Source organism: Equus quagga, chromosome 5 (assembly GCF_021613505.1).
Source record: "Equus quagga isolate Etosha38 chromosome 5, UCLA_HA_Equagga_1.0, whole genome shotgun sequence".
Lineage (NCBI taxonomy): Eukaryota > Metazoa > Chordata > Mammalia > Perissodactyla > Equidae > Equus > Equus quagga.
The window spans coordinates 112,178,747-112,193,439 of NC_060271.1; the positions used below are offsets into that span (position 1 = coordinate 112,178,747).

Consider the following 14,693-nt stretch of genomic DNA (forward strand, 5'->3'; position numbering starts at 1 on the left):
AGTTGCCTGGTTGGGGGAGTAAGGGTAGTGGTTCAATTGATTACAAAGGGGCAGAAGAGAACTTTCTGTAGTGATGAAAATGTTCCCTATCTGTTTTGGGTGGTAGTTATATAAGAATAGCTATATGACTGGTCAAGTTATATAACCCCTCCAGGTCTCATTTTCATCCATTGTAAAATGAGGAATATTTAGTATCCAGCTCAAATATTGTACGTCCTACAAAAGATAATCCCTGTTAAGTGCCAGAAACAGCAAACACTCGATATACGTTACTCCCCTTCCCTTCCTCTTCCATTTATAAACAGCAAATGGGGTATAATAATGTAATGCTTAAATTCTTTTCCAAAAATGATTGCCCAAGTTATCAAAGAAGGAAGAGAAGCAGGAGGAGAAAAAGAAAAGAAAAAAAGAAAAGAAAAAAAACCTAACAAATCAACATTAGAATTTACCCTGAGGAAGGATGCATGGACATAGACAAGGATTTATCTATAGGGATATTTGTGGCATTACTGACAATAGGAAATTGAACAGGGACCAATTATGCAGGAACATCAAAATTTGTTTTATGGTAAATAAAGACATGTATCAACCAGACATGATTAGAAATACGTACTAGATAGAAAAGCATTCCTGTTACTAATCTATGCATTGGTCAAAATTAGGACACAGAGAGAAAGGGGAGAAAATGATAAAGGTAGTACCCACTCATCCTTCTATTACAAATAGTAAAAAATACAGAATAATTTGTAGCTAATTTACCATGTCTGTATTAAAATGAATATAAATTTACACACCAATACATACACACAATAGAAAAAATTAAGATGACAATAAGCACATCTATAAAGAAGTAGAAAAAATAGATAAAGAGAAAATTTTAAAGCAAACTAAAATAGAATGGGGTCAGGTAGTGTCAAACATAAGAATATCAGAGTTTTTTGGAAAGACACCTGTTGCCAAACTTGTAGAGTCAAATTAAGTAAAATTTTTTTAGCCAAGATAAAAATATTCCAGACAATCTATCAATTGTCTCAGTCCACAGTGACTAGTTGTCATAGAGCATGATGACAGACAAAACCATGAAGCTAAATATGACTAAACTCATCACTAGCCATCAAGACTTTGCTTCAACGATTTAACCACTATGGAGCGACTCTACTCACACCTGCCAAAAACCAAACGTTGCCATCAGCACTCTATGACACTTCTGAAGAAGGCTATTAACAGTTCCCAGTAGAAAACCAACACATTATCTCACTGTGGCTATTTCTCCATCTAAATACCTAAGAGTTCTCTACTATAAAGTACTAAAGATGATGCTTTCATCTGAGCAAGTCACTGGTTATCTAGTTGTGATATTCTCTGTAATATTTCCCCAAATCCAAATGTAGAAATTAAGCTAATTGCTATACTATCTGACATCGTTATAGCACTTTGTGCTTCTCCAAGTGCTGTGTTTATACGGAATATTTCTCATAACAGGAATGGTTCTTGGTGCTCCTGTGCATGGCAGTGGGACTGCAAGGGGGAAGTCTCAAGAACCGAAATGCCATCTTTGATTGTTTATAAAAATACTGAATGTTTACAGAAACTATGCTCAAACTCATCAAAATATTCATGTTCAGATGAAATGCTATGATACAAAAGGAAATTTGTTTCATAAGCTGAATTTGAGAAACAAATGAAGAATAGAGGAATAAAGAGATAAAAATATTAGCTAGCCATGAATTTAAACTAAATTCTAATAATTTTCTCCAGGAAATAATAAAATTTTCATTTAAGGTCAGAATGATGTAAGTTAAACACTGCTAAAATAGGTACGGGATAAGAAAATTTTAAATGGGAATCAGAACATAATTTTTCTATAGGTGGTAATTCCTTTTGATTAGATTTGCTGGAAGGAGTGAGAAGCTATAGTTATGATCGCCAAAATATGTCTGAAAAAACTTTTTTTTTTTTTTTTTGCTGAAGAAGATTGTCCCTGAGCTGACATCTGTGCCAATCTTCCTCTACTTTGTATGTGGGATGCAGTCACAGCATGGCTTGATGAGCAGTGTGTATGTCTGCCCCGGGGATCCAAACTCCCGAACCACAGGCCACCGAAGCTGAGTGTGTGAACTTAACCATTACGCCACCAGGCTGGCCCCTGAAAAATCTACTTAAGATCAAAGTTAAATCAAAGCATCTCAATTCATGTTGAGAGAAGTCCTTTTTTTTTTTTAAAGACTTTTTTTCCTTTTCTGAAAAGTGCTCAAAATGCATCTTGTGCATTCAAAACAGAGGGTGGATAAATCAAAAAAGAAAAAAAAGTAATCCTATGCTATAGGATCATTCTTTACATTAATTAAGCTTTACCTCCTTTTTAATTCTTCATTAAAAACTTAAGAAAAATACATTTTTACTTCAAAATGAACTCTATTGATTGAGAATCACCCCAATAAAAATCCTTATTTGTGTCTCTTTACTCTTTCTTAGGGAAGGCTCCTGAAAGATTTCTAACCATGAGTTCTTACAATTCCAATGAATTTGATTTGGTATACAACTTGCCAAATCAACAACTGAAAGTTTTTCTTTTAGAATCAACTATACTCAGGTTATTTTTGCCAGAGTTGTCTTCTTGGTATCTACCACTGTGACTACCAATATATTATTCTAAATGTCACCTCTCTCCCCACACAGTTACAGATGCTCAAATACAGCAGTGTTAGTCTCAACATGTGCAAGAAATTTTTTCATCCTGAGAGAGAATGACACTCCTAAACTGGGAGTGGTAAGAACAAAAGAAAATCTTAAGTAAAATCCCCCAGTACATTTCCAGCTAACGTAATTGCAGGAGATTGGAATGACCAAGGCTGAACCTATTTTATTCTAAATCATCATCTTCAGTAAAGCAACTGCTCCATTTTGTCTTTTCTTTCTTTTGGAAAACATACATCTCAGGTATGAGATCACTAGATGACTTGGCATACTTGATACACCCTTCTAATTCAACTAAAATCAGCAATATCTTGATGACTTTATAACTCTTTACGATTTCGAAGTAACAGCTTTTCAAAACAATCTTTGAACAGTTATTTTGTTTCATATCATTAGTTTCCTTAAAACAAGGGGGAAGATACATACATACATTCCAGAGTCCAACATAGCTTATGATAGCACAAATCTATCCCACAGAGTTGTGATGAGAATTAATTGAGTTAAAACATGTCAAGTATTTAGAATAGTGTCTGGCACACAACAAGCCCTCAATAAATGTTAGTTATTATTACTTTACCATGTCTCACTTTGACCTGCTTTATGTGCCTTGGAAAGCAGAAGAGGGTAAGTGAGAGAGAAGATAGAAAAGCCCCCTCCCTTTGATGCTTATGTACCATAACCCACACAAGTCCATCCCTTATGGAAGGAGAGGGGCCTGGACCTAGCCATTTGGGTTCCTCACATAAAAGCAACTCCTATGGGTGCCAAGTATAGAAGGAGGATCAGGATTTTCTTGAGAAAATCCAAAAAGCCAATCTGGTTGGCCAATTGTTACTAATCCTTAGCAGATATGAAGGATTACTGTGAGTTAACATATAGATTTGGAGGGGAAATCCCACTCACATCAGAAAGAAAAGCAGATCAGTTAGAAATTGGAGACACATGACAGAAGATTAACAAGATCAGACTGACCAAGGAAGGCAATTCTAAGACGATTCAAGAGATGACAACGCCAGCAGCATACCAGTCGGAAAGAAAAGCAGACTGGTTTGGAGAATCGTCCCTTCTAGTCTTTGCAGGCAGGAGGGGAGCTTCACACTACTTTCTGACTCGGGGGGTAGCCTATTCAGCCCAGCCCTAGAGGGCTCCTCGAGGGTCCCTTCCTGCTCTGACAGTCTGTAATTGTAAAGAATGCTGGAACTGAGCCAGCAGTGAGATCCAAATGAAGAACGTTGGATGTGAGTGTTTTGTGCGTATTTTTTTTAATGTGAAAGAAAAAAATCATTAGAATTTATTTCAAGTGTAAAATGGAATGGAACAGCAAAGTAAATTATTTATAATCTCATGGAATAGACTACCAGTGTAAACTATTTACATTTTCCCTGAGATTTTAGGAACAAGCTTCAGAAGGCCTTCTAAAATAGAAGGGTCTTTTAAAAAATTACAGTTGAAGTAAACAAGAAATAAGCACTTTGGAATCTCTGCCCCATCCTCAGTGGTTCAGCAACATACTGAGATCTGTTCAGAGCCTCATCAGTGCCCTCCGTCCACGGGCTAAGCGTAGAAGAGAAAGCACAGTCTCAATGGAGAATTTCAGCTCTGTCAACAGGAAGCTACTAGACCACCAGGGGACCGTGCAAACAGATTTGCTAGGGTTCTCATCCTCTCTAGGATATAAAACTCTGCTTATGCCTCCATTCACATTTTAACTGATCTTTACACTATAAAATTCAAGTCCCTTCTTTCTATAATGGAAAGTCAATGTACGATATTTAGAAAGGGTAAAAAAAATAAGAAAAAGAAAAGTAATCGAAAGGGGTCAACATAGCTCCTGTAAGTAGGTATATGGTTCTACTTGAAGCCACAGACCTTTCAAGTGAATTGCCCAGAATCTGAGTCTTAACGTAACTTGGCCAATTATATCTGGCTAGACTTGCAAGACCATGCACACAGGTCAAGGGCTGGGCTATAAAACGGGGCCTAGATAAGGTAAATTTTGGAACAGCTGGAGTAAAAATAATAAGTCACAAGAGTAGCGAGCTATTATCACTTATTAGATGTTATTTCTGTGTTTTCATAATTTCAACTTCATCATTTTAAATAAAATATGTTGAATATTGCAAATAAAATGTTACATTTTCAAGCTCCCTGACTTTGTAACCCATAAGCTCCTGCATCCCCGTGTCTTCATACACTATCTTCAACCACATTAAACCCACAAGGTGTTGTACATTTAATCCTATTGGACGACAAACACAGTGGCTTCAAGTCTCTCATATTTTCTGAAAGCATATAGCACTTGTTGTATTGTGTTAAGAGTCAACCAGTTCTGACTTCATCTCACCAAGAAAACGAACGCCTCATTAAACATTTCAAAGAAATGTTAGTCTTCATTTCTATATTTTCAAACCATTTGAAAATATGCAGTAAATGCTTGTTTGATGAGCAAATAAATGAGTATGGGATTTACTCCACCTATTACAAATCACAGAATATATTGAGATATACCCAAAGTAATAAATAACACAAACATCACTCTATTTAGTTTCTGCAAGCTGACTGTATATACGGAAACCACATACCAGATTTTCATAACTGAGTCATGGTAATATTCAGCCTATGACTGCACAAACACATTTGACACTGGAATGCCAGAATTAACAAGTAACTAAGAATATTTGACTAGAGAAAAAAACACTCTTTTTATATGTTACATGTGTTTTAACAAAATTTTCCTGTATATATTCAAGAAAACAACTTATATCATATAATAAAGTAGTAATATCAAATGCAAAATGAAATAACAAAATATAAATATCCTACCTGAACATCTTTGTATTTGTCTTGTAAGTCCAAGAGCCGGTGATAAGCTTTAATGGCTTCTGAAAATTCCCCAACATCGGTGCTAGTGAGAATGTAGTTTTCCCAGATCTGCCAGTGTTCATAGTTGCACTTGAGGGCTTCTTGTAAAGTTCTAAAAGCTTTTTCTCTAGAAGGTCAAATTTTAAAGAGAACAATAGTGAATAACCATAGCTAAATGTATAAAATTCTAATGTTGACTCTCTGTCAGTCCTTAATCATTCATGTTAATAAACAGAATTAGAGGCCCAAACAACCCAAAACTACCTCAAATTTCCCTAAAAAAATTTTAAAAATTTGAAAGGAGCAGGAAGTTGCAAAACGAAAACAGGCAGAAATGAAACAAGAACAGGGAGATATGAATAAAAACTAACTGGAAATTTTGCAATCAAAAGGGACATTAAAACAAAGAAAAAAACTCAATGAGCAACAAAAACTAGACTGCACACAGTCAAAGAGAGAGGTGATGAACTGGAAGATAACAGGAATTCACACAGAATTCAGATTAAAAATTAAAAGAGTAGCAACGAGACAGAGAAAAGAGAGGTAAGGCTCAAACATACATTTGATAGACATTCCAGAGTAAACAAATGCAGAGTAAACAAAATGCAGGATGCTATAGTTGAAAGGAAAGACAATTAGAGAACAGCAGATATTTCATTAGCAACAAAAGATGACAGAAGACAACAGAATACTACCTTTAAAATGCTGAGTGAAAATAACTGTTGACCTGAAATTTATAACCACCTAAATGTACCACTCAAGAGTAAATGCAAAATCAAACATTTTCAGATATACAAAGACTAAGAAAGTTTACCACCTACTGATCCTAACTTAAAAAAACTACTAAAGGATCCCCTCTTGCAAAAATAAAAGGGAATTCAAACAGAAGGAAAAGGATACAAGAAATGATCAATGGTGAGAACAGAAATTTATGAAATCTGTCAGAAAATTTAACTAATTATTAAGGACAAATGATTACTAGTTATTTGAGTTTTAAAAATTAAATTTAAAAGTATATAGATTATATTTTCTGTAATTAAATAAGAAATCAACAGTAAATAGATAAATTTAAAAATACATGCCTGGAAACTTAAAAATGCACTCCTTAACAAAAAGGAACATACAGTGGGGGGAAAAACGGAAACTCAGAAAGTACGAAACATTTAGAACTTAATGAAAATACTGTATGTTACCATCTGCAGGATATAGCTGAAGCAGTATTTAGAGGAAAATTTATGATCTTATATGCATTGATTATAAGATATGAAAGATGGAAAATAAATGAGTCAAAACATTCAACTTAATTTTGTAGAAGAACATGAAACAAATTAAAGAAAGAAGAAAAGAATAGAGATAAGAAATAAAATATAAAGAAAGAATAGAAATGATCAACAAAACCAAAAGCTGGCCCTTTGAAAAAAACTAACAAAACAGACAAATGTCTAACTAAATTCCACTTAAAATGAAAGAAAAATGGCACAAACAAGATTAGTAATTTTTAAAAAATTCATAAGAGAACACTATGAACAAATTACACAAAAGGAACTAAAGAAACAGAAAACTAATTAAATCAATAAAAATTAAGAAAAGGCTAGGTAGTTTTACAGATAAGGTTTACCAAATCATCACAGAATCCTTGTCTTATTTATACAAGCCACTTGAGAAATAGAAGACTATTAAAAACTTGATATTGACAAGGAAATCAAGAGAACTTTACGTAACCTATTCTAAAAGTTACACATCTCAGCAAACCAAAAGATTCATAATGCTTCACTCCACTGGCTGGACAAACACTATAGCTCCTTTACAGATTATAAATGTTTTATTGGACAATTATAGTAACCTGTTTCAAATGTATGTTATCAATCTCCCTTTCCAGTAGCCATTTGAGTTTGCTAACTTAAGACTACAAGGTCCACCTCCCTTGCCCTGCTGAGCCTCACGTGCTTCATCAAGGCCCCTCCTCCTTGCTGGCTTCAAAGCAAATTTTGGAGACGATGATGGGGGTTCTTCTGGCCATTCCAGGCCATTGTTCTGAGAGTGATCCCCTTAAGCATATGCAGTGTGCCCATAACATCAGTAACTTCCCCCACAAGTCACTGAACACACAAATCATTTAATCAATCTTTAATATACCTACAATATCAGTCAAAATAACTTCCTTACAATTAAGTTCTTTTAGTCTTTTCCTAACAGCCAATTCACTGCAGTTTAGTTTTTTGTTTTCTGCATTGAACGATTTATCTAAAGTTGTTATGGAAGGTACTGATTCATTTACCCTTGGCTCACCATCCTTCACAGTTGAAAACGGAAGTACACTTGCTCTAACACTTCTTCAAGTTCAGCCGTAAATTGTTTCTATAGGATTTTTTTTCTTCTTTTTTCCTTTCTCTATTCAACTCCCTGTGCGCAACTCCCACATAATAGCAAGTGCCTGTCAACAGTCTCAGGTGGACTGAGAGTCCTCAGTCCTACCATCCACGTGGGGGCTGGGGGTGAAGTCATCCTACTGGAAAAGAACTCAACAAGCAGCAATCCACACCAAGAGGATTATCCTTTTCCCTGTGTGTCCTCCCACCACTAATCACAATTTCCTGGCCTCAAAATTTTTGTAATGAAATCTTTTTTGGTAAGTATGGCTTTTTTATAAGTTCAACTCAGGATTCACTTATCAAACCCAAAACGGTAGTGACACTGCACTATGAAAGTAATATAGAAAGAAGAAAAATTCTCCCAACAGACTGGTTAGGGACATGATGCCTAATGAAATCAGATGAAATAGCAAAAAGAGTGCTTTAGTGAAGACCCTTGTGACGGCAACGGGATAGACGAGATGGTTTAAAGGGTCACTTTAAGGCATGGAAAGGATTCTTTTGAGAGGAGGAGTAATAATTTACCCCTGAAGTAACAAGCTCGTGAGTCAAAAATTAGCTATGTCTGGAGCAGCAGCAAAAAAAGGAAAGAGTAAAAAGGCAAGAACAAAGGAGCGATCTACCTCTGACCTTACAGCCCCACTTTTACACAAAAACCTATTCATGGAGCTGCAGCAAGAAAAGAAAATGGCAAACTGAAGTTGAGGAGCAATGTGCAAGAACCCCTGAGAGAGAAAGCAGAATTCTTAGGATTAATGGGCTGGAAGACCAGGTGGAGAATCAAGAGACTCACTACATACACACTTATCAGGGTTACTAGAAAAAACCCCTGAGATCATCCTACAGCCATGACAGGGACTTCCCCCGCCCCCTGCTTTAAACCAAAAGCGTCTCTAGTGAGTTTTCACACAATCAGTAGCAATCATACTAGTATTTCCTGAAGAGAGTGGCAGAACAAACAGTACTTTATGTAGACTGTCATCCAAGAGCAGCAGAAGCATTTCATCTCAACGTAATGTGGTTTTAATCTTATCTTCAGAAATATCTTGTGAATCCACAAAGATAAATTGTTTGAAAATAAGTCCAAATAAAAATGGAAATCTAGTCATCCTTTAATTCATTTATTAAAACTCTAACAGCAGCAATCCTTGTCTCTTCCCTTTCCTTCGCTCTCTGTGGCTAGTCAACAAGCCCAGTTGGTTGTCCCCTTTATAAACTGGCATCTGCCCCTTCTTTTTCCAGTCTGGTTATCTCGTGCCTGAACTGTTACGACAGCTGTCTCCTAAGCGGTTTCCCAGCCTCCAGTTTCCTCTCTGTTCTGTCTCGCACACTGCCACTAGATAAATCTTCCTAAAAAGCTTCTTTCTTCATGAAATTACCCTCCTGAAATCTCTGGCTTCCTACTGCCAACAGGATAGTCTCAACTTGTTAGCCAGATAATCAGAACACACTACAGAAGGACCCCAACCGACCTTTCCAACCTTTTCTCTCACTACAGATCTCACCGTGGTCTAGAGCAGGACGATTTTACTTCCTATCTTCTGAAGTGTTGCATTCATTCCTGTCGCTCTGCATTTGGTCATATTCCCCTTGCCTGTAAGGCTTTCCTCTGTCCCCTCTACCCATTCATCAGAATTCAGCTTGAGTCCAACGTTCTCTCAGAAGCATTTTTTTTTTTGAGGAAGATTAGCTCTGAGCTAACATCTGCTGCCAATCCTCCTCTTTTTTTTCTCTCTTTCTTTAGTAAGGAAGATTGGCCCTAAGCTAACACCTGTTGCCAATCTTCTTCTTTTTCCTTGAGGAAGATTGGCCCTGAGCTAACATCTGTGCCAATCTTCCTCTATTTTGCATGTGGGACACCATCACTGCATAGTTTGACAAGTGATGTGTAGGTCTGCACCTGGGATCCAAACCTATGAACACTGAGGCACCAAAGCCCAGGTGAACTTCACCACTATGCCACCAGGTCGGCCCCTCTCAGAAGCATCTCTGAAACAGAATTGCACACCTTCTCTCTTCTGAGATCGTCAAAGGACTACATGAGTGTCTGGCACAGAACAAGTGTTCTTCAGATATCACCCACTATCATTATAGTCCTCTTTGTACTTCTCACTTGATATTTACCACATATTACTTATATTGCTAATCAACTTTTTAAATAATATGGCATAATGTTTTATTTTTTAAACCTACACTCCCTGAAGACATTGGTTCATATTTATATTTCTCAATAATGTCCAGTACACAGCAAGCAATCAATAAGAATCTATCAATTGAGTTGAGCAACTAAAGTTATGCCTGCTTTTATGATGTAACAAAATTCAGGATGCAAAACTTCAGTGTCAAATAAAGATTTCAAATAATATTTCATTTTATTACATATTAAATGTTTTTAAGAAATAAACTATATTTAGAATTCAAATGGCTATATTAAGTCATTCTAACTCAAAGATGTGGGTGAGCAAGGGAAAAAGATAAAGAGTAAGACACAATGTTTTGGTGTTCAGTTGAAGAAAATCTCATTCATTTATTTTGGAAACAAAGTTCTTCATATTTGTCTGATGTACTTACTTTTGTTTTAATCGGATATAAGATGTTGATAAATTGTTCCAAGCTTCAGCATTCTGAAATGATAGAGAACTCAGTTATGGACTACTCTCATTTAGGTAAAATAATTTTTGCAATCAAAAACATAACATATTTCCCTAGTCCAAGATGTGCTCTTTACAACTACAAATTTCAATAAGTATGTTTAAAGGTGTATGAGAAAATTAAATAAATTAAACTTTTATAATTTAGAACAAAAAAGTCACAAAAATAGTCAACAAAATGATACAAGTATTATAGCACTAATTTGGAATTTAGTTAAGATTTTATTTCCAAATTTAGATGTACAAAATAGTTGGACAATTTACAACATAATTTACACCATATATAGATTTATGACAAATCCAAGGCAATGCAAAATATTGTTTATACTATCTTAAAAGGATTTTCTATTTTATATCATCCTTCATCAGAACAGGAGAGTAAAGGAGTCTGTGTTCTCTAGTGTTATTCCTAAGTATTTCATCAATCAAATATATTTCTCTACCTATTCCTCTATGCAATGACAGAAATAAAGTCTTTATATAAATGTCAATTCTAACAAGAACAATATGAATTACGTTTGTTTCTCTTTCTCCCACTTTTTATAAAATACAGATTATATCATCTCAAATTCCATACATATGATTAAAAAATTAAGTAGCAATGAATCTCTGCTTGCAGACATAGCACAGTTACTATCAGACTAGCCTTATCACCATAAAAAGCTACAAACTGGTGGGGGCTGGCCCCGTGGCCGAGTGGTTAAGTTCGCGCGCTCCGCTGCAGGCGGCCCAGTGTTTCGTTGGTTTGAATCCTGGGCGCGGACATGGCACTGCTCATCAAACCACGCTGAGGCAGCGTCCCACATGCCACAACTAGAAGGACACACAACAAAGAATATACAACTATGTACTGGGGGGCTTTGGGGAGAAAAAGGAAAAAATAAAATCTTTAAAAAAAAAAAAAGCTACAAACTGGACAAAATTTAGGAAACAATTGTTTTTGAGAAGCTTTGAGCACAGGACTGTGATCCCTGAGAGAAGGGAAACAACTGAGGTGTCTCAAGAACCAATCCAGGGCTGGCCCCGTGGCCGAGTGGTTAAGTTTGCGCACTCTGCTGCTGGTGGCCCAGTGTTCCATCGGTTCGAATCCTGGGCGTGGACATGGTACCACTTATCAAGCCATGCTGTGGCAGTGTCCCACGTGCCACAACTAGGAGGACCCACAACTAAGAATATACAACTATATACCGGGGGGCTTTGGGGAGAAAAAGGAAAAAAATAAAATCTTTAAAAAAAAAAAAAGAACCAATCTAGGCTTCTGTCTAGAGGCATTTTCAGGGCTGTGGCACAGAGAAGGAGAAACCAAACAAAGCATAGCATGTTTTACTGGGATGAAGAATGAGAGATTAGAGTTTGGGGCTGAAACAGTGGCTGGAATTTGCAGGGCAAAATACAGGGAAGAGAGATTTGTGCAGAGAATAAGCTCCAGAAATGTCTATAAGTATCTCCTTGAGTCCTTGGCTGAATACTAAGCTATCCACATGTGCAGGAAAAAACTTCTCGAGTTCTGGCAGAGAACAACGACCAGAGAGCTGTGAGCTGAATGGAGATTCTGGAGGTCACAGAATGGTAGGAGTTATTCAAGTTCCAACCAACCAGAGTGGAGAATTCTTAATGATCACCCACAGCCCACCACAATTATAAGTTCAGCCCCCAAAAGTTACACCTTAAGAGATGGGTTTCTTCAATCCTAGAATAAGAACAACTCCAGACCCACCCGAAGAAAGCCTAAAATCAAGCTGATCCACAAGTGAATTTACTGAATGCCAAAATAAAACTCTGCCCCCCTTAAGAAGTGACAATAAAACCCAGAAACTCAACAACATAGCATCCACATGTGTGGGATACAATAAAAAATTGGTAGACATGCAAACAAGCAGGAAAATTCATCTATATCCAAAGGAGAAAATCAGTTAATAGAAACAGACATAGAAATGAGATGTTGGAATAAGCACATAAGGACTTCAAAGCAGATATTATAAACATGATAAAGATCTGAAGAAAACATGAACATAATAAGGGAATGACTGGGGAATCTCAGTAGAAACATGAAAACTGTAAAAAAGTATCAAATGAAAATTCCTGAACTAAAAAAGTACATTATCTGAAATGATGTTTCTTTTTAATTGAGACATAATTGATATATAACATTGTATTAGTTTTAGGAGTACAACATAATCACTTGATATATGTACACACTGTGAAATGATTACCACAATAAGATAACATCATCACCACACATAGTACGATGTTTTATGAATAGGTTTAACATTAGACATAAATGTAAGAGCCAAAACAATAAAATTCTTAAAAGAAAAGATAGGGGTAAATCTCCATGAACTTGAATTTGTCAATGAAGTCTTAGATGTGACAGTAAAAGCACAAGCAACAACAGAAAAAAATAGATAAGTTGGATCTTATCAAAATTAAAAACTTTTGTACCTCAAAAGACACTACCAAGAAAATGAAAAACAAATTAGAGAATGGGAGAAAATATCTGCAAATCACACAGCTGATATGGGACTTGTATATAGGATACATAAAGAACTCTACAACTTAAAAATAAAAAGACAAATAACCCAATTAAAAAATGGGCAAAGGATGTAAACATTTCTCCAAAGATGACACACAAATGATACACAAATAAGCATGTGGAAAGATGCTCAACATCATTAGCCATCAAGGAAATGCAAACTGAAACCACAATGAGATACCACCTACTAGGATGACCTTAATAAAAAGGACAGATAATAACAAGGGTTGACAGAGATGTTGAAAAATTGGACCTCTCATACATTGTTTGTGGGAATATAAAATAGTACTTTAGAAAATAGTCTGGCAGTTTCTCAAAATTTTGAACACAGAGCTAACATATGACCCAGTAATTCTACCAGGTATACCCAAGAGAAATGAAAACATGTTCACATGAAATCTTGTAAACGAAATGTTCATAGCAGTATAATGCATAATAACCAAAATGTAGAAAACTTAAATGTCCACCAATTGATAAACAGATAACACGTGACATACCCAAATAATGGAATATTGTTATTGCTAGTGCCATCGAGTTGATTCTGGCTGCTAGTGACCCTGTGGACAGCAGAGCAGAACCCGGCCTGCTCTTTTTGTGCCATCTTCTCACCTTCTAGAGCTCTATCAGACGATGCTCCACTGTTATCCAGTGTTTTCACAGCCAGTTTTTTCAGAAGTGGGTGGTCAGGTCCTTCTTTCTAGTCTGTTTTAGTCCGAAAGCTCCACTGAAACCTGTCCACCCTGGGTGACTCTGCTGGTATTTGAAATACTGGTGGTACAGCTTTCAGTATCACAGCAACATACACCTGCATGTATGTTGACATGTATGCCACCCGACAGACAAGTTCTTTGGTTCCCTGACCAGGAAACGAACCCCAGCTGTTGTGGTGACAAGCGCCAAATCTTAACCACTAGACCACTAGGGCTGGCTACAATGACATATTATTTGGCCATAAAAAGGGATGAAGTACTGATACACGCTACGACATGGATGAAAACATTAATCTAAGTGAAAGAAACCAGTCATAAAAGAGCACATATTGTATGGGTCCATCTACATGAAATGCCCAGAATAGGCAAGTCTACAGAGACCGAATGCACATCTGTGGTTCCCCAGGACTGGGGCTGGGGGAAGGGGGCATTTGGGAGAAACAGTGACTGCTAAAGGGTACAGGGGTTTCTTTTAACAATAAAAATGTTCTAAAATTAACTGTGGTGATGGTTGCACAATTCTGAACATACTAAAAAATCACTGAATTGTACACTTTAAATGGATGAGTTATATGGTATGTGAATTGTTTAGCATCTCAGGAAAGCTGTTAAATATTAAGACTTAAAGTAAAAGAACTTCCTAATAACACAACTCACACGGCAGCACACATTAGTGAGTGACAAAATATATGTGATACTTGCTGTATACTTCAGTGAAATATATTTTTAACTAGAAAACTTTTATCAAAACTATTTTCTAAATGAAACCATGAATAACTTAGCTATTATGAGAAGCAACTTACTTCTAGATTTCTAAGTCATCTACCTTAAGGAGTGACTTTCTGTCAGAGGTGCACTTTCCTCCAAC

General features: G+C 36.3%; 1 protein-coding gene across 1 annotated transcript in view; it reads right to left on the bottom strand.

The window, feature by feature from the left end:
• TTC27 (tetratricopeptide repeat domain 27) overlaps positions 1-14,693 on the bottom strand; it is a 176,409-nt gene that overhangs the window by 20,885 nt on the left and 140,831 nt on the right. The window contains exons 15-16 of the mRNA XM_046663090.1: positions 10,503-10,555; positions 5,521-5,686 (exon numbers count right to left, since the gene is read on the bottom strand). Coding sequence (XP_046519046.1) covers positions 5,521-5,686; positions 10,503-10,555 — 219 coding nt within the window. The remainder of the gene's footprint in view (positions 1-5,520; positions 5,687-10,502; positions 10,556-14,693) is intronic.